The sequence below is a fragment of the Quercus robur genome, chromosome 12 (assembly GCF_932294415.1).
Source record: "Quercus robur chromosome 12, dhQueRobu3.1, whole genome shotgun sequence".
In the NCBI taxonomy this organism is placed as follows: domain Eukaryota; kingdom Viridiplantae; phylum Streptophyta; class Magnoliopsida; order Fagales; family Fagaceae; genus Quercus; species Quercus robur.
Genome location: NC_065545.1, coordinates 36,193,047 through 36,213,442, shown reverse-complemented (window position 1 = coordinate 36,213,442; position 20,396 = coordinate 36,193,047). Strand labels below are relative to the sequence as shown.

Genomic DNA, 20,396 nt, shown 5'->3' with positions numbered 1-20,396 from the left:
ATTGGTTTAGTACACCGTCACTGGTGTACTAAAAAAAAAAAAATTGGTTCAGTACACCTATATTCTAGCTGAGTGACTTTCTATATAGCCACGCCATAAGTTAATAAATGGTAGTTGGTAGTTGGTACCAGGCTTGAACAGTCCGGTAGACACCAAAACGTACCCCTTCCTTTTCTGTGTGCGCGTTTTTGTTTTTTGGCCAAGTATTTTATTGACTGTGAGAAAAGTTGAAAGGGTGAAGCCTCCACATCTATGAAAGAAAATGCAAATGGATGGTCTGTCTTTGTTCTTATCCGGCTTTGCCCTCTCCTTTTCATAGCCTTACTTACATTACATAATCCACACCCTTGTCCTTATCTTTTCCCGCCCTCCAATGTACCCTAATCTCAGAAGGACACTTCAACACCGTCTTTCTAAGTTCATGTGATCATGTCCTATTAGTTTTGCACTTTCGCTGCTATCAATTACAAAGTGGAAAATAAAAACAAAGAACGCCCTGTCTTTGTTGCTGTGTCTTCCTTTTCAAGATTTTGGATTGTGATATCTCAAAAAAAAAAAAAAAAAAAAAGATTTTGGACTGTGCATAAGATAAGGACGGAGGAAAATAATAATGAAAAACATGCATTTATGAGATTGCGATAGAATTGGGATCTTGCTATTTGATACTATAGAATCAAACCCACTTTCTAGTTGATTTCATTTTCAAAGGGATCATATAAGGAAATCAAAATTTAAACTTTGTGGGAAAAGGTTCAAGAGATATGTATGGCTAAGATTATATATGATCAACAGATCAAGTCAACTTATCCTTTCCTACACAATTGAAGCATACATATGTTGATGTCACTTAGTGAATTTGTGCAATCATTCAACCAAGGTAAATCAAGCTTGGGAACCCATGTAGGATTAGCGAGAGGGTTTCGCGGATCGGATCGTAGAATCAGATCAAGAATCGGAAGATTTTACTTTTCTTTAGAAATTATAATGAAAAATCATTAATAATGATAATATATGTTAAATAATCTTAAGAAAGATAGTAAATGTGACACAAGTTACTCATAAAATGTATTAACTACTTTGTAACATATTACCAATAAATGACAAACTTCAAATTTCAAACTTACATGCTTCAGCCTTCAAGTTCCAACACCAAAAATATATATGAAGTTCCAAATTAAAAAAAATTGACATTGACTACAAAAAGAAAACCATCCTAGTTCCAAAGTTACGAAGACTTTGCAAATGGTTCAATTGTATTAAGATAATGAGAAGTGTCAAACCCTTCAAAACCTATTACAACTTGATCAATAGGGCTAGACAACTCTAATCTCACCATAGAGAGACATAATTACAAATATTTATAACAACTTTATTGGATGTAGATTTTGTTATTTAGAGACTATGAACAATTCACACTAATCCAAATTGATTCTATGGGGTAGGATTTGCATGAGATCACAATCCTAGATGATGATCCTACAATCTTACTCCATAGAATCCTTAATTACTATCCTACCTCATAAAAGATTCAACACAGATTTAAATTGTTTTTATGGAATAGGATTATAAGATCTTATTTTTCTAGGAACTAAGATCAGGATTCTAACAACCATGCAAACAACTTTGATAAATATCGATAATGGTTCATGTATGAAAACCATTTAGATGTCAACTAGATAAAAACCACAAATTTTTCCTTTTTCTTTTTAATTTACTCTCTTAGTTGCAATCTTAGGATTTGTAGTTATATATGCACGTTAATTAGACCATTAAAGGTTTCTCAACAAAAAAAAAAAAAAAAAAAAAAAAAAAAAGACCATAGAAGAAAAGCATATATTAGTGCAACCCAAACTTCTGAATTAACCCCAAAAGAGCCTCAGTTAAGTAGGACCAGAATGAACAACCAGAAAGCTCAGCATGATACTAGGCATAGATTACTATAATTTAAAAAAGATTTGGCAGAAAGGAACTAAAGGAGAAAGAGACATGAGATAATTACATCACAAAAAGTGACAAAAGGGCATCTCTTTATAATATGTAGCTGCCCCTTTTTCCATGATCAAACTATTTAATGGGCCCAACTACTACGCAATAACCCAGCATTCCGACCAGAAAAAGATCACTGGCTCTCCCAATTGTTGATCAATAATCACCCATCAATCAAAGGCTTATCAGGATAGCCCACCACTTATACATACTGGGCCGGGTAAAGGTCCCTGGACAAGACTTGGGGGCAATAAATATTTCTCTCTCCCAAAATTACCTGTCTGAGCCTACCTATCCATCAGAAGATTTAGGTCCAAATGATAGAGAACAATCCTTCCTTACTTCCTAACCCACATTAAATTTCCAGCATAATGTGTAAAATCTCATTCCTGATGTGTACCACTAAGCCATAAGAAGCGTATTATCATGTTAATACGCATAGTATACATATATAAATAAAAAATATTGGGTTTTCTTTTTTGTTGGGTAAGAAAGATGCATAGATTATAAAAAAAAAAAAAAATTGTATATATATTTGGTATATAAAGTGAGTACAGCATTACCAACAATGCTCGAAGGAGGAGATTCCTCCATCCGAATCATACAATAATGAAAATCATTAGCTTCCAAACTATGGGGTAATTGACTTGAAAAAAAAAAAAAAAAAAAAAAAAGAGTTTTCAAAGTGTAAGCTAGTCTAGCTACAAATGCTGATTCAGTCAATCAGGTGGCTAAGACCATAAATAAGAGGATGAAATTTTCTTACCAAAAAAATAATGATGAAATGTACAATAAAAATATTATTCTAATTATGAAGATTTGATTGATATGTTGCAACAGGAAGATTAATAGAAAATAATATTAAAAATGACGTATAAAAAAGTAGTATTCCTAGTAACACCTAGTTACCTCTTTAATATTTTAGAAGATATATCTTGTATTTGTTGCATGCAGCAGGTCTCTCTCACATGTGAACTCCACCACTGTGGGGGGCTCACATATTGTGAGAGAGCTTGTTGTATCTGATGAGAGAGCTTGCTGTGTATTGAGTACATGATATCATTTCACTTAATAATCTCTCCAAGGTTAGGAGGTTAGTTTGGCCCTAACAACAACCTCTTTTTTTAAAGGAAAGATGACCTCTAATTTATATACTTATTTTTTCAACATTGCAAGGATATAGGTTGAGAAAGAAATGCAATTCAAGTAATGCTAAACAATTAGTTTATGAGACAAAAATTTAACACTTGATGAAATGGAAAGTTGTTATTGATAGGTTAAAAAGTGTTGTCAATGGTGAGCTCATTCAAGAGTCAGTAAAACTTGCCAGCTCAACCATTTGTGAAAAATATTATGTACAATGCTAAAGGGGCAAAACGCAAAACCCATCTTGGCCCCCCTTAATTTACATATATTATAACAATTTTATGCTACATGAACCTATATTTGTTTGGAGGAAGATGAGACACCCCTTTAATTTGCTTTTATTGCTAATATTATTTTGCTACATTAACCCTATATTTGTCTGAAGGAAGATGAAAGAAGAGACGGTGATTAAAATATACTAAATTTTTGTATGCTCTAGCCACCTTTCGCTCTTCTCCCTCCATTCTAAAAATACTCAAAAGGTTTTTGAGAGAGAGAGAGAGAGAGAGGCAGAATTCTTGACATGCAGACAATAGTTACAAAAATGGGGGAAGGGATTCAAACGCTAATTCGTCTAACAAAGGAGAGTAGGCTTTACAACTGAACTACAGGACTCTTGGTGACAAGTTGAATATTTAGAGAGTAGAACTACATTAAGCATAAGAAAACCATATCTCTATTCACATGAATATAACGTTATACTTCAACAAGTGCATACATCCAACTGCGGAGTTCAGCATTAAATTTTAAATTATCAACTTCAACTGTAAGAAAATTAATGAAAAAGTACAAAATGATGAATCTGAGCATACGATGGAATTCTAACTTATAACTGCCAACAATCACACACTGCCAAGCTAATGCCAGAATAGAAAAGCAACACCGGAACAATCCACTACAAGGCCATTTCATTACCTACACTACCAAAAATGAAATAGTTCTAGAGAAGATTACCGATAAACATCTAAAATTGAAACTAAATTCTTGCTTGTAATGGTTGCACATGGCTTTACAGTATTTTTCCAGAACACATAAAGTAGGGGAAGGTAAATGTCATATTTTAAGGAAACTTTGCAAATTCCACTGAATTCTTAAAAGCTTCCACACAAAAGCTAAGCAGTAGACTTGCATGAACTCTCAGCCCAATGAGAGTTTTGAATTCCAGCATCATGGCTTGTGAATCTTGAATCCAAACACTCGTTGAACATAGCTCTGTGCCGCCTTCTGTGGCTTGAGGTGCCCATATGTCATCAAGAAGAGGTGGGGGAATGTGGTTCCGAAATAGGCCCCATCAATGTCTAGATAGAGTTAAAGAAACTTAGGAAATATTTAAAACCCCAGGGCACATAGTGTTCGGCCATTAAAAATGAATTGGAAACCCAAATATGTATTAATGTTGTTTTTATGACAAAAACAAAAACAACAGCAACAATGATGATGATGATGATCACACTTATTCTAGTGTTTATTTATTTATTTATTTTATAACATAGGGAACCTTTATAAAGAAGAGCCTTTTGGACTAGCCTCTAGCCATTGAAACTTACGGGCAACTGATAAAGTGGGAAAAGAGGGAGGGGAGCCTATTCATGAGACACATATTGCAACCAGTGGATATATGCAGTAGGCAATGAAATATAGTTTCAACAATATAAAAGGATACTACCTTGATACTTGGATCGAGGGTAGTAGATATCTTCACATCTGGGGCAGTATATTTTTACCGTGCTTGACCGAGGAATGTCTGATTGACCAACTGGGAGGCAGGGTTGCCCACAGCAGTAAACTCTTGGGCATCTCCCAAAATCATAGTTCTTGTACTTTTCCAACTGTAGAAGTTCCAAAATTGAGATTCTAGCCAGACCCAAATTAGATGAATATGAAAGCATGAAAATGCCACAGACAACCAAGAGGAAGAATCTCACCATGGCAGCCATTCCTTTGCTTGTCAATATATATCGGGCATGAATCAAACCATAAAGCATCTCCGCTGCTGATTCAACTAGCTCATTCTGTTCCTCTGTAAACATATCACCTACCAATTTCAACCATTGCAAAGTGCACATCATACAAAACTGACTATCAAATGAGTGAAGACTAAAACCACTCCACCATTTAGTTTAAAATATCAGGTTCAAAGAACAATTGTCAGGACATCAGATACCACCCAAAAAAAGAGAAAGAAGAACTATCATAAAACAATACAGCAATATCATGACTAACTCAAACACAGTACAAGCATTAACTTTAACAACTTCAACATGAATGAAATAATCATCACTATGTATTAACGCATAAGAACAACAATTTCTGAAAACAAGATGTAAGCTTACCATGAGAAGATTCAACATCCAAAATCAAATCAAGTGCATAATCATAATAAGGAACTTGACTACTTAACCCACAAAGGTTAAAATCATCTTGAATATAATCATCATCCACCTCACAAAAGAATTCATTTCCTCGCAGATTGCAAAACCATGAGATCCAAGATGTGTCATCTCCATCAGAGCCACTAACGTCTGATTCTTCACTGTCTGTTTCAGATTCCTCTGCAGTCAGTGTAGATAACATGTAAATCAGAGAATTGATGAGAATGGTTGCCAACAATCAATAGTTTGCTATGAAAAAAAAAATTTGATATGAAAAACTTACAGGACAAGACCATGTAGAATACAATACAATTATACATAGTGTGCGTGGGTGTGTGAAATATTTACTCAACAAAGACCAGGTACTCTCTTTCAGGAAGTAACTAACTAGGGAGAATGCAGTGTAATTGCACAAAAACCAATAAGAGTTGCAAAAACCTAATCAAGAATAAACTATTGTAATTGAATGATCTACATATTATATAGAAAAGAACACATATTGCACGCACAACACAGTCTAACCTGTAACATGGCTCATTCTCAAAATATTAAAAATTGCACTTAAAAGTTAAAACAAGAATGGGAAGTTGTAGTTACATAAATTATGTAGAAGTTCCTTTAGATCACTGAGGCAGGGGCCAAAGATTACAAAACAATTAGTTACCATCCTATTCATACATCTATACTTATATAAAAATTTAAACTATAAAACATAATATAAAAGCCCCATTGTAAGCCATTAAAAATAGCAATGCCATCTTAGTAGCATATCTAATTCCTTTCTTGTCGCCAAGAGTCTTGCAACTCAATTGGAACCTCCTAGTGTTTTCAACCAAGACAGGTAAAATCCCTACCCTCCCATTATAACAATCGAATTTATTAAAATTACTTTCTTGTCAAATATGGCCATGAACTTTAGCAAGGTTCTTTATATTATGTTTGGCTATTTAGTAAATTCCATTCCTTCAAATGCAGTGCCCTTTTCTCATGATACCAGCATAAACTGGAAAATGTTTACCAGATATCTTCATCCCCTTTAAAAATTTACATCAAATGGCTAGAAGCCTCTGGATGAAGTTGACTTTTTGTACACACAGAGAGTATGGGCATCAATAGGAGGGGGCACCAATGCAAGTACACAGACCTGTGTTGATATCTTACAACAAAAACATAGTCCTTTTATCAATGCATCCTTCTCCAATCAAAGACATGCCAATTTCATATCCTATATATGCCCCATGTTTGTGTCCATGCAATCAAAATACACAAAAGGACATAAAAAGAAGGAAAGGGGGCGTTTTGGGTGGGGAGGCGCACCCTTGGATAAAGCACACCTCCTTAAGCAGAATTTCTATATAAATGATAAACCCATTTTATAATTTCGGTCTTTATATGATCTGAAAATAATCCAGCTGGTTGACATTGTTAATGCTGGCAGAAAGCAGGTAGTTATTCCTCTTCATCTCTACGCATTGAGATCAAAATTTAAGTTATCCAACAAGTGACAATTGCATCTCCACTAGGAAAATGGGTGACTGTCAATCATATTATAGTCAAAAGGACCAGCAAACATAGAGTTCCTTCATAGTTTTCCTTTAAGAATTAATACCATAAAAATGACTGACAGAATATCTAGTGGCCTTTGTAGGTATTACTGTCTCCTCCTTTAAATTTTGGGCAGACACCATTGTCTTTGATCTTATAGAAACTAAAACCAAAGTGTACAATAAGACCATGTGTGCTCTTCATAAGCCATAGTTCCTGCTGATTCAAGAGAAGTACCAATTTATACTTTTCAGTTCTTTTTGATAAGTAATGTTTATATTAAAAAGAAAAACAGGGGCACAACCCTAATACACAGGACATATACAAGATATACACCGATAACTTATCATGTAAAAGTTTAAATTTCTAGTTCTATCCCCTCTTCTTGGTCAAATGATGTTGCGGTTCATGTTCTATGAATAGAATGTCAGAAACTCAAAAGCTTAACCTTGGCTTCCCCAAAAAGTTATTTCATGAGCTTGACTTGAATAACGAGTTGCTGATAAAAATAAGGAAGTATGAAGTACCCATTCCAAAATATACCATTTGAGGCTATACACTGACTTTCTCTCATACGGGTCTGGCCTATTATGATCTCCAGCTTTGTTTAACAGTCCAGTTTGTATCACTGATTTCTAAAACCAACGGATTAACTTTACCAGACATCATAGCTGAAATATCCTTTCGTTTTCAGTAATAGGAAAGGGAAATCAACAATAATGGATTGAAATGTCTTTGACTATCAGCAGCATAATCTAAAGAAAACACGCAAAAATCTCTTTGACATCATACAATCACAAGTATTCACTTGAAATTTTCGTAAAATATACCACCCTTAATAATAAAACAAAGAAAGACTTAGAGCTCCAAGTTATTAACTTCAACTATAATTAATCTCATTTGCATCATTGTGACCACAATTACCCTCTAATTTGAAGGGATATTCTTTTCTTCTTAAGCAGTCTTACTAGTTTTTATTTATTTATTTACAAATCTAAGCTCAGAAAGCAAATCACATACAGATTGTAAAAAACAACTAAAACCCATTTTTCCTTACTATAAGAAATCACATTTAAAAGACCCAAAACTTTAAATTTCAAAACAATTCCAAAAGTTACCAATCTAAGCACAAAAAAAAAAAGCTCAACACACTCATAATTCGAAGTATAAAAGACAATTATTTAAAAAAAAAAAAAAAAAAAAACGAATCAAAGTTTCAGATTTCTCAGATTCTATTACAAAAGAGAGAGAGAGAGAGAGTGTGTGTGTGTTATATACCATCGGAGCAATTGTTGTTGTTGTTGTTGGGGAGAGAGTCTCTGTGATCGGGTGGAGGTTTAGGCATGAACACGGACTTATCCTTGCCGTTGATCAACGAAGGTCTAGAGGTGGACGGCGAGGATCGCTCGAGCTGCTTATCGAGTGCCTCGTTGATCCGTTGCTTCCGATCGAGCTGGGGCCCGACTCCAACTCCGACTCCGACCTCCGACCTCGAACCTCCGACCCCTCTCTCCCTATACATCTTTCCCCCCACCCTTCCTTTCTCTCCGATCAACCCCTCTCTCTCTCTCTATCTTTCACTGTGTTCTGCTCTCAAAACGGCATCGTTTCGATTGATATCTCATATACGAAAATAGGGAAACGCTAGGGTTTGTGAAAATTAGGGGATTTTGTATTTACAGAATCAGAGAGACAGAGAGAGAGAGATGGATTTTTTTTTTTTTTTTTTTTTTTTTTGTTGTGATGAGAGGGGGGGTCTCAGCTGAGAAGAGAGAGAAATGAGAGCAGTTCGGAGCGTGGTTGCCGATAAATCGGCGCGGAGAACACCTTGCCTTTTATAGCAGGGATCTTATGTTTTTTTAGTATAGAGCTTGTTTTAGATTTTGTGTATTCAGCTATTGGACACGTGGCACTTGATTAGCTCTTTGTTTCTTGTCCCCCATCATATCAAAAAAAAAAAAAAATCATAGCTTATTAACGGTCAAAACTAGTCACAACATTTTTATTTTTTTACCCCCATAGTTTGTTTGGGTGGTAAATTGTAAACCATGTGATTCTTTAAATAAAAGAATTGATATAAAAGACAGTGTTATGGTAAGTTGTTATTGGTTATAATGTGAACCTACTATTGAAATTACTTTTTTTGTTCACAGTAGTGATAACGGCTCATAACAGCTAATAATTTACTGCTTATAATTTGTTGTGAAAATATTATGAAGATAACATTTCTCTTGATATAAATTGATAAATTATGATTAATATGTTAATATTATTTTTGTATGGTTTTTACTTTTTTTTAAATAGCTTTATTGGTAAAGTTTGTTTATTGTTCTTGAATGAAAAATTTATGGTGTAAAAAATGCCTACACAAAAAAAAAAAAAAAAAAAAAAAAATCAACTAATGTTTTGAATTGATGATAAAAAAATCATCATTTTTGGAGTAGACAACATAAATTTGAAACTCTATTCGTACTCTTAAAAAATTGGTTTTATTATTATTATATATTAATTAATCCGTATTTATCATTTTAATAATTATTAAACATTATGTTTTTATTTATTTATTTTGAGAATCACATTATTTATTTAGTGTTAAACTGTTAAAATAGAGTTGTTGATCATATTGGGTCCAATAAGTAGGTGTTGTGCACGTGCCAGTTTCACCGCATATATGATGAGAATGGTTGCATGTGAAAGTTTTATAACGTCTTGCGATGGCGACTCTTAGTGGAGATTTTTTTTCCCTTGGGTCCTTCGTGATTAACGTTTGTTATGTTTTTATTGAAAAAAAAAAAAAAAAAAAAAAAAAAAAGGAAAACCTAACTGGGGTGCAATAATTAATAATTAAAGAAGTAAGTGGGGACCAAAAAACCAGAATAGCTGGGAAATTTGTACTAAACATTCTCTTGGAGAGGGGTCCAATTTTTTTCTGATAATTGTGGAATCACCAAACCTTCACGTGAAAAGTATGTTTTGATAGTGCTTCAGCTTTGATTACTCCTACAAATTCAATAAACCGTGCAAACTGCATTATTCAGAAGAAGAAAAAAAAAAACCATGTATATAATTGTTGCACATTTTTCTAAAGAACGAAACACAGCTCCACCCCATTTGCCTATAAAGCAAAGATTGGTGTGTATGCTGCTGTACAGTACTTCCTGCATCATGCGTCCACAAATTAACTAACACCATTGAAAATGTACGTGCATTCCGACCGGAGCTTCAGCCTGTAATGAATTGCCACAAATTCCTTAGTTTTATTGTGTTATCTTTATATGCCTAGTGTAATTTTTGTTGTGGAGGGTCATAACATATCTCAACATCATGAAAATCAGGGCTAACTGAAGTTACTATTAACTATAAATCATTTTTATTTAAATAAGACAAGACTCTGGAAGATTGTCTCGACGATCACGTTATATCACCATAACACTCCTAAAAAGTAGTATTGGTCATGCAGAATATCAATCATCTTTACATTTATTATACCTAATAACCTTTTATTCTATTTAATGTTATGCGATATGCTCCATCCCCTTTTTAGGTAGGTCAAAACATTGGATCGCCCAATTGTCCATGAATTAGGATGTGGCCAAATCAGAATAACAAGCAACAAATCAATAAATCAATAAGAGAATTATACCCAATAATCATTTGTTCTATTTTAATGTTATGTGATATGCTCCCTCCCCTTTCTTAGGTAGGTCAAAACATTGGGTCGCCCAATTATCCCTGGATTAGGATGTGGCCAAATGAGAATGACAAGTATCAAATCAATAAATCAATAAGAGAAAATTGAGTTTTGGGGCCTAATTTGAGGTGAGGGAAATACATTCCACAGGTATAAAAGGCACCACCAGAAAGAAGAGGTACAGCCTTTTCAACCCAAAAGTTATTATATTATTTCCAAAAAATTCCAAACCTAACTAATTCTATTATTGAAGTGTCACTGGTCTTCAGGGAGAAACCAATTTTACAATGACTTATGTTGGTGTTTGTGTAGACAAAAGCTAAAGATACATTTCGACTTTTGTGGTCTTCTTAGTTAAAAGAATCCCAACTCCCACATCATTCAATAATTTTTAATTAAACGTGTTGCATCGACACCATTAAATTACACTATCTTCTTATATACTCATAATTATGATATTAATATGATCAAAGTTTAATAAAAGTTTAATATCAAATTTCAAATTTGAGGTTTTTTTTTTTTTTTTTTTTTGATGGGAAATTTGAGGTGTTAACAGTTAACACACTCAAAGAGAACATATATTTCAATTATAAGATTTCCAAAATATTAATATAATAAAAATTATAAAGTGGTATAAACTATAACGTAATCAAATGGTTACTCACTTTGGGTGTAATTTGATCTTGATCTCTTTTTCTCTCTCCCTCTCTTTATGTATTCTCTATAATAACCTCGTATAACTTGATCTTGATCTTGATCTCTTTTCTATAATGAACTCTTATCGCTTAACTTTTAATGCAACCTGTTCACTGTTCTAGATTCCTATTTGGACTATTTGAATAATTTCCCAGTCATCTAGGGTCCTTACAAATTGTTCACTTTCTACCAACTTGTTCTGCTAGAATATTAAGTGCGGAATCTGAATTGATTTTATTCCGATTTAAGCGCTTAGTGGAAGTCTAAACAAGCAGCTGGTCACATATTTACACAAAAAAAGACATGTAATTACATATGCAAATCTCAGCCCAAGACTTAATTAGAAAACAAAGATTAAATGAGAAGCTATGGCGAACAACATAAAGTTAATGCAGCTTCCGTCCTCCTCAGTCCTCAGCGAAATACTTTTCCTCAGCATCATGGCTGGCTTCTCTTTGCCAGTGATCATCCAGGGTCTCATCGTTATCTATTTTTGAATAATCTAAATGTTCATGATCTTCCCCTAACAGAAACTTCTGCTGCATGATGTAAGTGAATTGATCCATCTGATCTTGCATCTCCGCGGCAGATAAAGTTTCTCTCTCATTGTGTTGTTCTGCGGTGGAGTGGGCACCATTGGTTGCATCATCACGATGATCCGAGCCCATCTATAAGTGACAAGGAAAATCTCAAAATGTCAGTCAGAATCAAACTGCTGGTTATGTTTATAGCAATTGACACCGACTAGGAGTATTGGATTACTAAAGAATTCAAAACACAAAATATATCATTCAATGTTACAGATCAAAATTTGGCAAGTTTAATGAGGTACAGCAAGACAATTTAAATTATAAATAATCTATACACAGAACGTCTAGGACCCACCAAGTAGAACTAGTGTCATAATTCTTTGCTTCTGATGGCCTGACAGTAATTTTCTTTGTTAACATCCTCGTTAAATATGACAAGAAGGGCCAATCAAGGCATGGAGGGGTTCACTAAGGAATGAGTAATTTATTCACATTTCTTTTGGTTAATTAAATAATTGAATCTCATGGACTGGAATTGAAATAGAACCAACCAATTTGACTCAATTTAATAAACAAATGTTACTGGATAAGCTTTTATCCAACTCAGATCCTGTTCTAAGTCTTCTGACCTGTTGCCAACTCAGATCTTATCTTAACTAGTATCTCCACAATTAATGAAATACTACAGACTGTATTTCACTCTTACAATACATTACAAAGGAAACTTCCTACTAAATTATGGAGGGAGGGTTAATTTATAAATTGAAGTACATATATATTGATAGACGTAACTACTAAAGTTCATAATTATGCTTCGGGTTGCATGAATCCATAAATTTGCTAACTCATTTGGAAAGTACAAGTATAGACTATTTGACTAGTTCTCTCTCTTTAATAATGTCATGGAAATAGCCAATCTAACATTGCAATAGTAAATTTAAACAAACTTAAGGGTATATATTATAAAGAAAATCTGATAGCTCTATAAGCCTGAGGCCCTGTATGTTGAATAGACATGAACTGGTGTTATCAGAATTAGTTTATGATGGAGCAATAGAAAAACAAAGCCAACTATTTGCTACGTTTCTCTATTCTAGACAATGAAGGAATGAAGGAAGACTAGTAATTGTTATAGCTAAGAACCCATAGTGTGCCCCATTTTTCCCAACAACACTCTGAATTTAAGTAACTATGAGCAACGCAAAATCCTCAAAAACAACATTAACTCAAATCTACACCCTTTCAGAAATCCACACCCTTTCAGAAATCCACAGTATAAGCGAGCAACTTAGACAGCAAGAAAATAAAATTTCATAATTAATTGAAAAAAATAGTAAGAAGACAATGAATAATTATATAACAATTCAAACTTCAAAATTAAAAGATTATGCTAATGTTAAAATACTGAAGATGGATTGTGGACTATTCTATGCAGAAGTTTCCTATATATCAAAACATTAAATTTACTGGGCTTCCAAGATAAGATGCTTTTGTATTTCATTTTCTGAGCATCTGAAAAAATCTACACCATGTACATTGCATTTTTCATTTATAAATATGCAAGGGAGAAAGTTCAAATTGTGCCACTATAATAATTTTAATATCAAATGTCTGACTGCATGTTTTAGGAAAGGCTTAGCTGGTTAAGTAAAATAGTAGAAAATCCAAAATCAACCCTCCAGATATTTAGTGAACAACTTTAGATAAACCAAATAGAAGTCATTTGCTGACATGGATAAAAATAAACCCAGAAAATACCTCTGCAGAATTTGCAGCTCCATCAGCCTTCTTGGCTTCTTCTTCTTCTTCATCCTCCTCCTCCTCTTCCTCTTCCTCTTCTTCTTCTTCTTCTTCTTCTTCTTCTTCTTCCTGGTTTCTATCATTACCAATCCAGTCCCTCTCAGCCACACCTAACCTCTGTTGCTCCCTTCTAATCTTTGCAACCAAAAATGCTTCCTCTGATCTCCTCATCAATGTCTCCGACCACCGCTCCCCTGGTCTTGCCATGCTCCTGCCAGTTGGATCCTGATATTTGCCTACATACTCATGATGCAAATATGGTTCTCTTTCCCTCATTGCATCCTCTGAGAAATATTGCCCATCATGTATCAGTTTATCCAAGTAGGCTCGTCTCCGGTTCTTCACTGTCACTGACCTCAACTTCAACTCCTCTGATGTTGGACTCATTACACTTCTGAGGTGCTTTAAGTGCCAATTGATCTCATAATCTTCTTTAAGTGCATCAAATTCTTGAAGCTCATTGGATGTCAGTTGTGATCCATATCTTTCTGAGTCAATAAATCAATGAAAAGGGAATAAGTGAAATTGGAATCTATTTATATATATATACTTATTTGAAAACTAATTAAAAAAAAAATCATCATAAAGAGAGGCCCCATGTCAGGTACATAGGCAGTGTAAGAAAACTCCACCTAAAATTAGAAGTTCCACATTCAATAAATAAAGAAAGTCTAAGAAACAGGAGATAAGATAACAGCCACTCAAATTGAGGGTAACGCAATTCTTAGCTTCCTTAGGATAGATTTACAATCGTATGACCTTTAAACTATGTAAAACATAAACTTCCTAATTAATTTTTTTTTTTTTTTTTTTCTGTGTGTTCACAGAGTCCAAGCATAAGTGCCAAGAGCCTTGTAGGCTAGAAAGCACAGACAGGAACATGGAATGGATATTGTATGGGTACCAAACAGTGACACGAGCAATTTCTGAAAATTCATAACTTGACACGGCAGGTATGACACGGATATGACACCAGCATGACACCCGAAATGAAGTGTTTGAGCGCTTGTTCTCCATTACGAGGAAAACTAGGGTTCAAATCCCCCCTATACCCACTTATTGAAGCAAATGAATTATAAAAATAAAAATGCATATATAAATTACTCTTAGATTTTTATTTATTTTTTAAATACCTTTGCAGTGAATTGAGACCTCAAATAACAAAAATCTCTACTCTATCAACATGTCAATCATCAACACCACAGATAGAATCCGAGTTCCTATTATCTCAGTCAATGAGCCCTAAGTAATAGGCTTAGCTGAGCTAGATTTTTCTTCTTCTTTATAATAAATTTATTTACATAAACTACACTGACATAGAGCATAGAAGTAAGAGATTTTCTCCCCCTTTCTCTTCCTATTTTCCTCAGCAACCAAACAGAATATAGTGATTGTAAAAGAGAGCAAAGTCTATGCAGCGTTTAGTCGCTGAGAAAAAATGAAATTAAAAAAAAAAAAAATCAACCAAGATTTTCAACTTTAGAACTAAGAAAACACACAAAAAAACAGAAAAGTAGGGTTTAAGAATTGACAGGAAATTCGAACTAATTAAGTGAATTAAGGTAAATCATTCGTATATCGAATACTAAAACAGTTTCCGAGAAAGCAAACAGAAAACTTGAGAGAGAGAAAGAGACCTAAGAAGAGGGCGACGTCGCGGGCGAGAAGGTCAAGGAGGGCGGCCTTGCGGTGAGAAGGATGATTGGAAATGGCATTGGATTGAGGGAAGTAGAGATTCTCAACCCCCGATAGTCTCTCTGTTATGCTCTCCATCCCTTCTCTGCTCACCATCTCTCTCTCTCTCTCTCTCTCTCTCTTCCTGGTGACCAAAAATGAAGAAAATCTCCAATTGTGCGAGTCGGTGCGTTTTGGGACTCTTCTATGCGCACGTGAGAGGAGAAAAAAAAGGAAATATTTTATTACACAATCAATTTCACAATTTTAACTAAAATTGTGTTTTAAGGCTAGAGCTTAGCCTTTTTTTTTTTTTTTTTTTTTTTTTTTTTTTTTTGGAGAAACTAGAGCCCTGTTTGGTAGAGTGGTTTAATAACATGTTTTTAGTTTTTAAATAATATTAAATGTATTGTTACATACTTTTTCACACACGCATATTTCAAAAAAAATACAAATAACGTTACTAAACAGCCCCTAACTTTTTTTAGTTTTTAGTTTTATGTACAACTTTTTAAAAAATATATTTTTTCTTACTTTCTCTAACTTTTCCAAAGTACAAATATATTTTAACATTTTTTTTTTTGTTTGTAAAAAGTTAAATAAGTTATTTCTAAACTAACACTATGTTGATGTTCATTTTTGACAAAGGGCCCTACAACAAAAGAAGCCCAACAATAGAAAAGGTAAGAAAGAAATGAGGGGCAAAACGGTAAATAAATAAGGAAACAAGGCCAGCGGGCTGAAGCAGCAGGATTGATGGCTAGCAAGCACAAGAAAATGAAAAAAAAAAAGTAAAGAATAAGTAAATGGACCGAGGGGGGCCAAAGAATGAAGTAGTAAGCTCATGAGACTAATAAGAGGTAAAGAAAAAGTAAATGGGCCGAGAAAGCCCAGATAATGAATTGGTAAACACAATGGGTTGGCTTAATGGCCAATAAGCCCAAAAAGGTAATAAGAGGTAAAAGTGTAGTAAAAGGGCCAATGAAACCCAGAGAATTTAGCAACAAGCCCATAGGAGTAAAAAGAGGTAAAGAAGTAGGAAACGGGCTAAAGAAGCCCAAGAAATAAGGTGTTAAAATAGGCTAACGTGACAGTAATGTTGGCCAATAAGCCCAAAAGAGGTAATGACACGAAAAGTGGGCCAAGAAAGCCCTAAGTAAAGGATTGACGAAGAAGTGTGTTGACATGGTAGGAACATCAGCCAGTAAGCCCACGAGATAATAAGAAATAAAAAGAAAGGCAAAACTGTAGTAGACACAACAAAGTGATGTGGCACGATTAGTAGCCAAAAAGGCCCACGACCATAAAGAAGGAAGCATAAGCTCAGTAGGAAGATGAGGTTTTTTGCCCAAGTGATACCTAGTCCAAGAAGGGATGCAAGAAAAAAAATATGAGCCCAAAAGCCCACATATCCTTCACTCCACAAAAGATAAACATCAACGAGTACGTACAGTAGAATCAAACAATGCAAGGGTAGTAGAAATGGTGTGAAGGCTAGAAAGAAACAAATTCAAACTGAGTGGAGTATGCACAAAGGGTTAGGGCACCACTTACTTGTACCCAGTCAATACATGGGAGGTGAGTCACGGGTCAAGATATTCAGAGGGTGTGGTTTGGTAGTGGGGAGAAAATATAGTCTATTCTAGGGTTCTTGCTTAAGCTTCTTTAGAGGAAATGTCCTGCTAGGATAACATCTTACCCAAAAGAGGTAAGTATGGGCTGGACTTGATGCATGTCATAGAGCTAGGTGATGAGGTAGCTTAATCCTTATTCACATGAGTAAAAAAAAAAAAAAAAAAAAATAGAGAGAGGTAAGAAACAATACAAGTAATTTTGTTTGGGAATGGAGAGTGGTGCAACCAACACACTCTGAGTAGAAGTAGTGGCTGGGCAGCTGGCAAGCTAGTGGGCAATCCTAAAGGGATACCCATAAGGAGCCAAAAGCAGTTGATGGACAAAAATCGTAAATCCCACAATGGTAGATGGTATAAAAGGGGGTAGCCATGGACAGTGAAATGGGATAGATGGATGGAGGGGAGGAAGTAGAAAAGAAAGGAGAGGAAACAAAAAAGGAACACACGGAAAAACCAAAGAGAAAAGAAAGAAAGATTGGCTAGAAAACCACAGAGAAAGAAAGTGAACAGTAAGAATAGAGGCATCTATCAATAGACTATTTTTTCTCTCCCTCTTGGTAGATCCACTCTCTGAAGATTGAGAATCAAAACTCAAACCATTTAGGCCCTTTCTCCAAAGTGTGTAACTTCTATGACAGGAGCCTTTCTTGAGGTTACTCGCATTGAAAATTGACTCCCTTCTTAGGTCTGCTTCTGTTGAAAAGTTCAACCTATTGTCTGGCAAACAATCTTTCCTTTTTTTTTTTTACTATTCATATTTGTTGGGTGATTTGCCTATTGACTATTGTTCAGTTATTGAGTTATTTGCCTTTTCTATTGTAGTGTTATTTCTATTTGTTGTATTACTCTGCTGTAACTCTGTTAACCATCTTCTCGGTATTAGTTTTATTTATTTCATTTAGTATTATAGTTATCCTGCTGTGCTGTATTCCTGCCAGAACTTTTGTAACAGTTATTCTTGCTATGACCACTCCATACGCTCAACTTGCAGCACTTGTGCTTGGGCGCGTCTACATTGGGTTGGCTTAACTTGTGCATAAGCTGGCCTGAAGCGTAGCCCCAATAAGGTTAGTCCCAACTCTCTTACCTTAGACTAATAGGCCGCAGCGTAGTAGAAGGGATTGAGGCTCAACAATACAAAAAAGGCCCACCACACACTAAAAACATTTTTTTACAAGAGAAAGGACTAAGAAAATAATTTGTCCAGTGTGAAGTTCTTCACAATTCTTATATCATCTTCATGACCTCTAAAAGTTCCTAATTGAGATGAGTCATGGCTGCCTTATCTTATGTGCTGTGTATAGGCAATATAGTGGCCTAATTTTGGGTTTGACCCAAGCTTGGATCCTCGAGTTCACTTGGCCAAACTCTTACTCTTGGAATATTGTACCGTACATAAGGGATTTGAGCCCATAAATGTCTTTAGGCCAGGTCAAGCTTCATTATCCTCCCTATTTTTAAGGGTTTTCAAGAATTTCATGCAATTACCAAACTCTATTTACTAGAAAGCCCATGTGGCAATGTGTATATAATGAGTATGTAATAAGGAGTGTATGACTATCTTTACTTGCAGAAAAATTATCGCACGAGACGGTCTAATGGGACATATATCTCATGTGTGGGCCCCAAATTGTGCTTTGGGGTTTTTATTATTATTATTTCTCTATAAATTTAAGCTTTTTATTTTTAGTATATAAGATATAATTTCAACTTATGTGGTAGATTACATGATGATTGTTTTTTATTATTAGGCCAAGAAATCAATTAGTTTTTTGGTGTAAACTACATTTAAATTTTGAATCCTAAATCTTTTATTCAATGACAATTACGAGACATTACCAATTGTCTATAAGAATTTAGTTAATAAATTATTAATTATTGTATTTGACCCATCTAAGGTTTGAGTTTAAATAAAATCGTTGAAATTTTATTTAAAATAAGTGTTTTTTAGCACGTGAAGAGTACATGAGATATGATCCTTTAACAATTTAATTTTAACCAACTTTAGGAGGTTAAAATATATCTATTGAAAAATTTGTAGGGCTAACTTGTGATCGATATAGTAACCAAACGCCCAAACCATAGAAGGCAAATTGAAATTTATCTTATTAGGAAATTGAGGGGTTAGATTTGTCAACGACACAAAGTCTATTAACGAAACTTAGTGATTTTAATTTAATCCAAAATTTAGGGTTCAAATTTAACAAATAAAAATTTATAGACTAAATTGTGATAGGGTCAAACTATATATATACACACACTATGAACTGACTCAAATTAATTTTTTTTTTTTAAAATGTTAGTTGTTTGTTTATTAATTTTTGTTAGCTAGAAAGCTAGTCATCAGGGATTACTTATTTTTGTTATCAATGTCCTAATCATACGTATTATATTAAAGAGGAAATACAATCAGGTTCTTCCTCTTCTTTTCTTTTTATTCTTTGAGATATGAAATCATCAAGTATTCTTTAAACACAAGAAGCTGACAGTTTGAGATTTGTTGACAAATAAATTTTCACTTGGAAGTCCCGCGATTACCTTGTTGCTTTCTTTTTTTTTCTTTATTGTTTTTTCGTGTTTATTTTTGAAAATTTCCGTTCAGTTTTCTTTCTATGTTGTGTTGTTTCATGATGCATGCGGATTTAGCTACTGAAAAGCCATTCTAATGGTGGTGAATTTCTTACTCTTTATACTATCTGAATTGATTTAAAAGAAATGTTATGTTCACAACACTTTTACAACAAAGTGTCAGATTTATATTAGTTGTTACAAGTGGCAGAAAAATGATTTAAGTTGTGAATTCAAATTAGAACTAATAATAACTTACCATCTATGATTTGTTATAAAAATATTGTGGACGCATAATTTTTCTCGATTTAATGGACTTGCTTGCATTACTTTAGTTTCCAAACCTTGGTACTTTGTAAGCCATCAAGCTTAATTTGCTTCAACAATGCTCCCATTAAATGTCATATTTGTCACCCTAGTTTGCCCGTGTTTTCACTGGCGATAGAATTGGTCACCAAGTACATATTTCCCAAAACTGTGATTGGATAGTTCTAGAGTTTTAGATCAACAGTAAAGTTCCTTTTACTGTAAAGTTCTTGGGGATAGATTCGTCGGTACTGTCAGATACTTAGATGAAGGTCTCAAGAAAATGTTTCCAGGAAAGTTGCTATTCTACGCACGTTTTACAACTGACTCTTCACTGCTAGTTGGAGGGATTAGAAGTTAAGAACTAATTAAAGCAAGAACCTCAATATTGCTACTTTTACTCTTTCCCAAATGCATGCATGGTAGATTATTCTGTGCGTTACTTAAA

The 20,396-nt window shown here is 34.3% G+C and overlaps 2 protein-coding genes across 4 annotated transcripts; both read right to left on the bottom strand.

Moving 5' to 3' along the window:
* Window positions 1-3,847: 3,847 nt before the first annotated feature.
* On the bottom strand, window positions 3,848-8,884 carry LOC126710576 (casein kinase II subunit beta-1-like). Of its 3 annotated transcripts, none has more exons than XM_050411107.1 (5): window positions 8,328-8,884; window positions 5,466-5,684; window positions 5,058-5,152; window positions 4,796-4,961; window positions 3,848-4,430 (listed from the first exon to the last, which is right to left on the bottom strand). In XM_050411107.1, the coding sequence occupies exons 1-5, from the start codon at window positions 8,569-8,571 to the stop codon at window positions 4,300-4,302; spliced, it is 855 nt and encodes a 284-aa protein (XP_050267064.1). In that variant the 5' UTR covers window positions 8,572-8,884; the 3' UTR covers window positions 3,848-4,299. The 3 variants fall into 3 exon arrangements, with proteins under 3 accessions (XP_050267064.1, XP_050267062.1, XP_050267063.1); XM_050411105.1 differs by having other exon boundaries at window positions 5,058-5,167; window positions 8,328-8,880; XM_050411106.1 differs by having other exon boundaries at window positions 4,799-4,961; window positions 5,058-5,167; window positions 8,328-8,880.
* A 2,762-nt stretch (window positions 8,885-11,646) lies between these two features.
* LOC126709463 (uncharacterized) lies at window positions 11,647-15,628 on the bottom strand. The gene is made up of 3 exons (XM_050409713.1): window positions 15,404-15,628; window positions 13,725-14,254; window positions 11,647-12,104 (listed from the first exon to the last, which is right to left on the bottom strand). The coding sequence occupies exons 1-3, from the start codon at window positions 15,555-15,557 to the stop codon at window positions 11,844-11,846; spliced, it is 945 nt and encodes a 314-aa protein (XP_050265670.1). The 5' UTR covers window positions 15,558-15,628; the 3' UTR covers window positions 11,647-11,843.
* Between the last annotated feature and the right edge of the window lie 4,768 nt (window positions 15,629-20,396).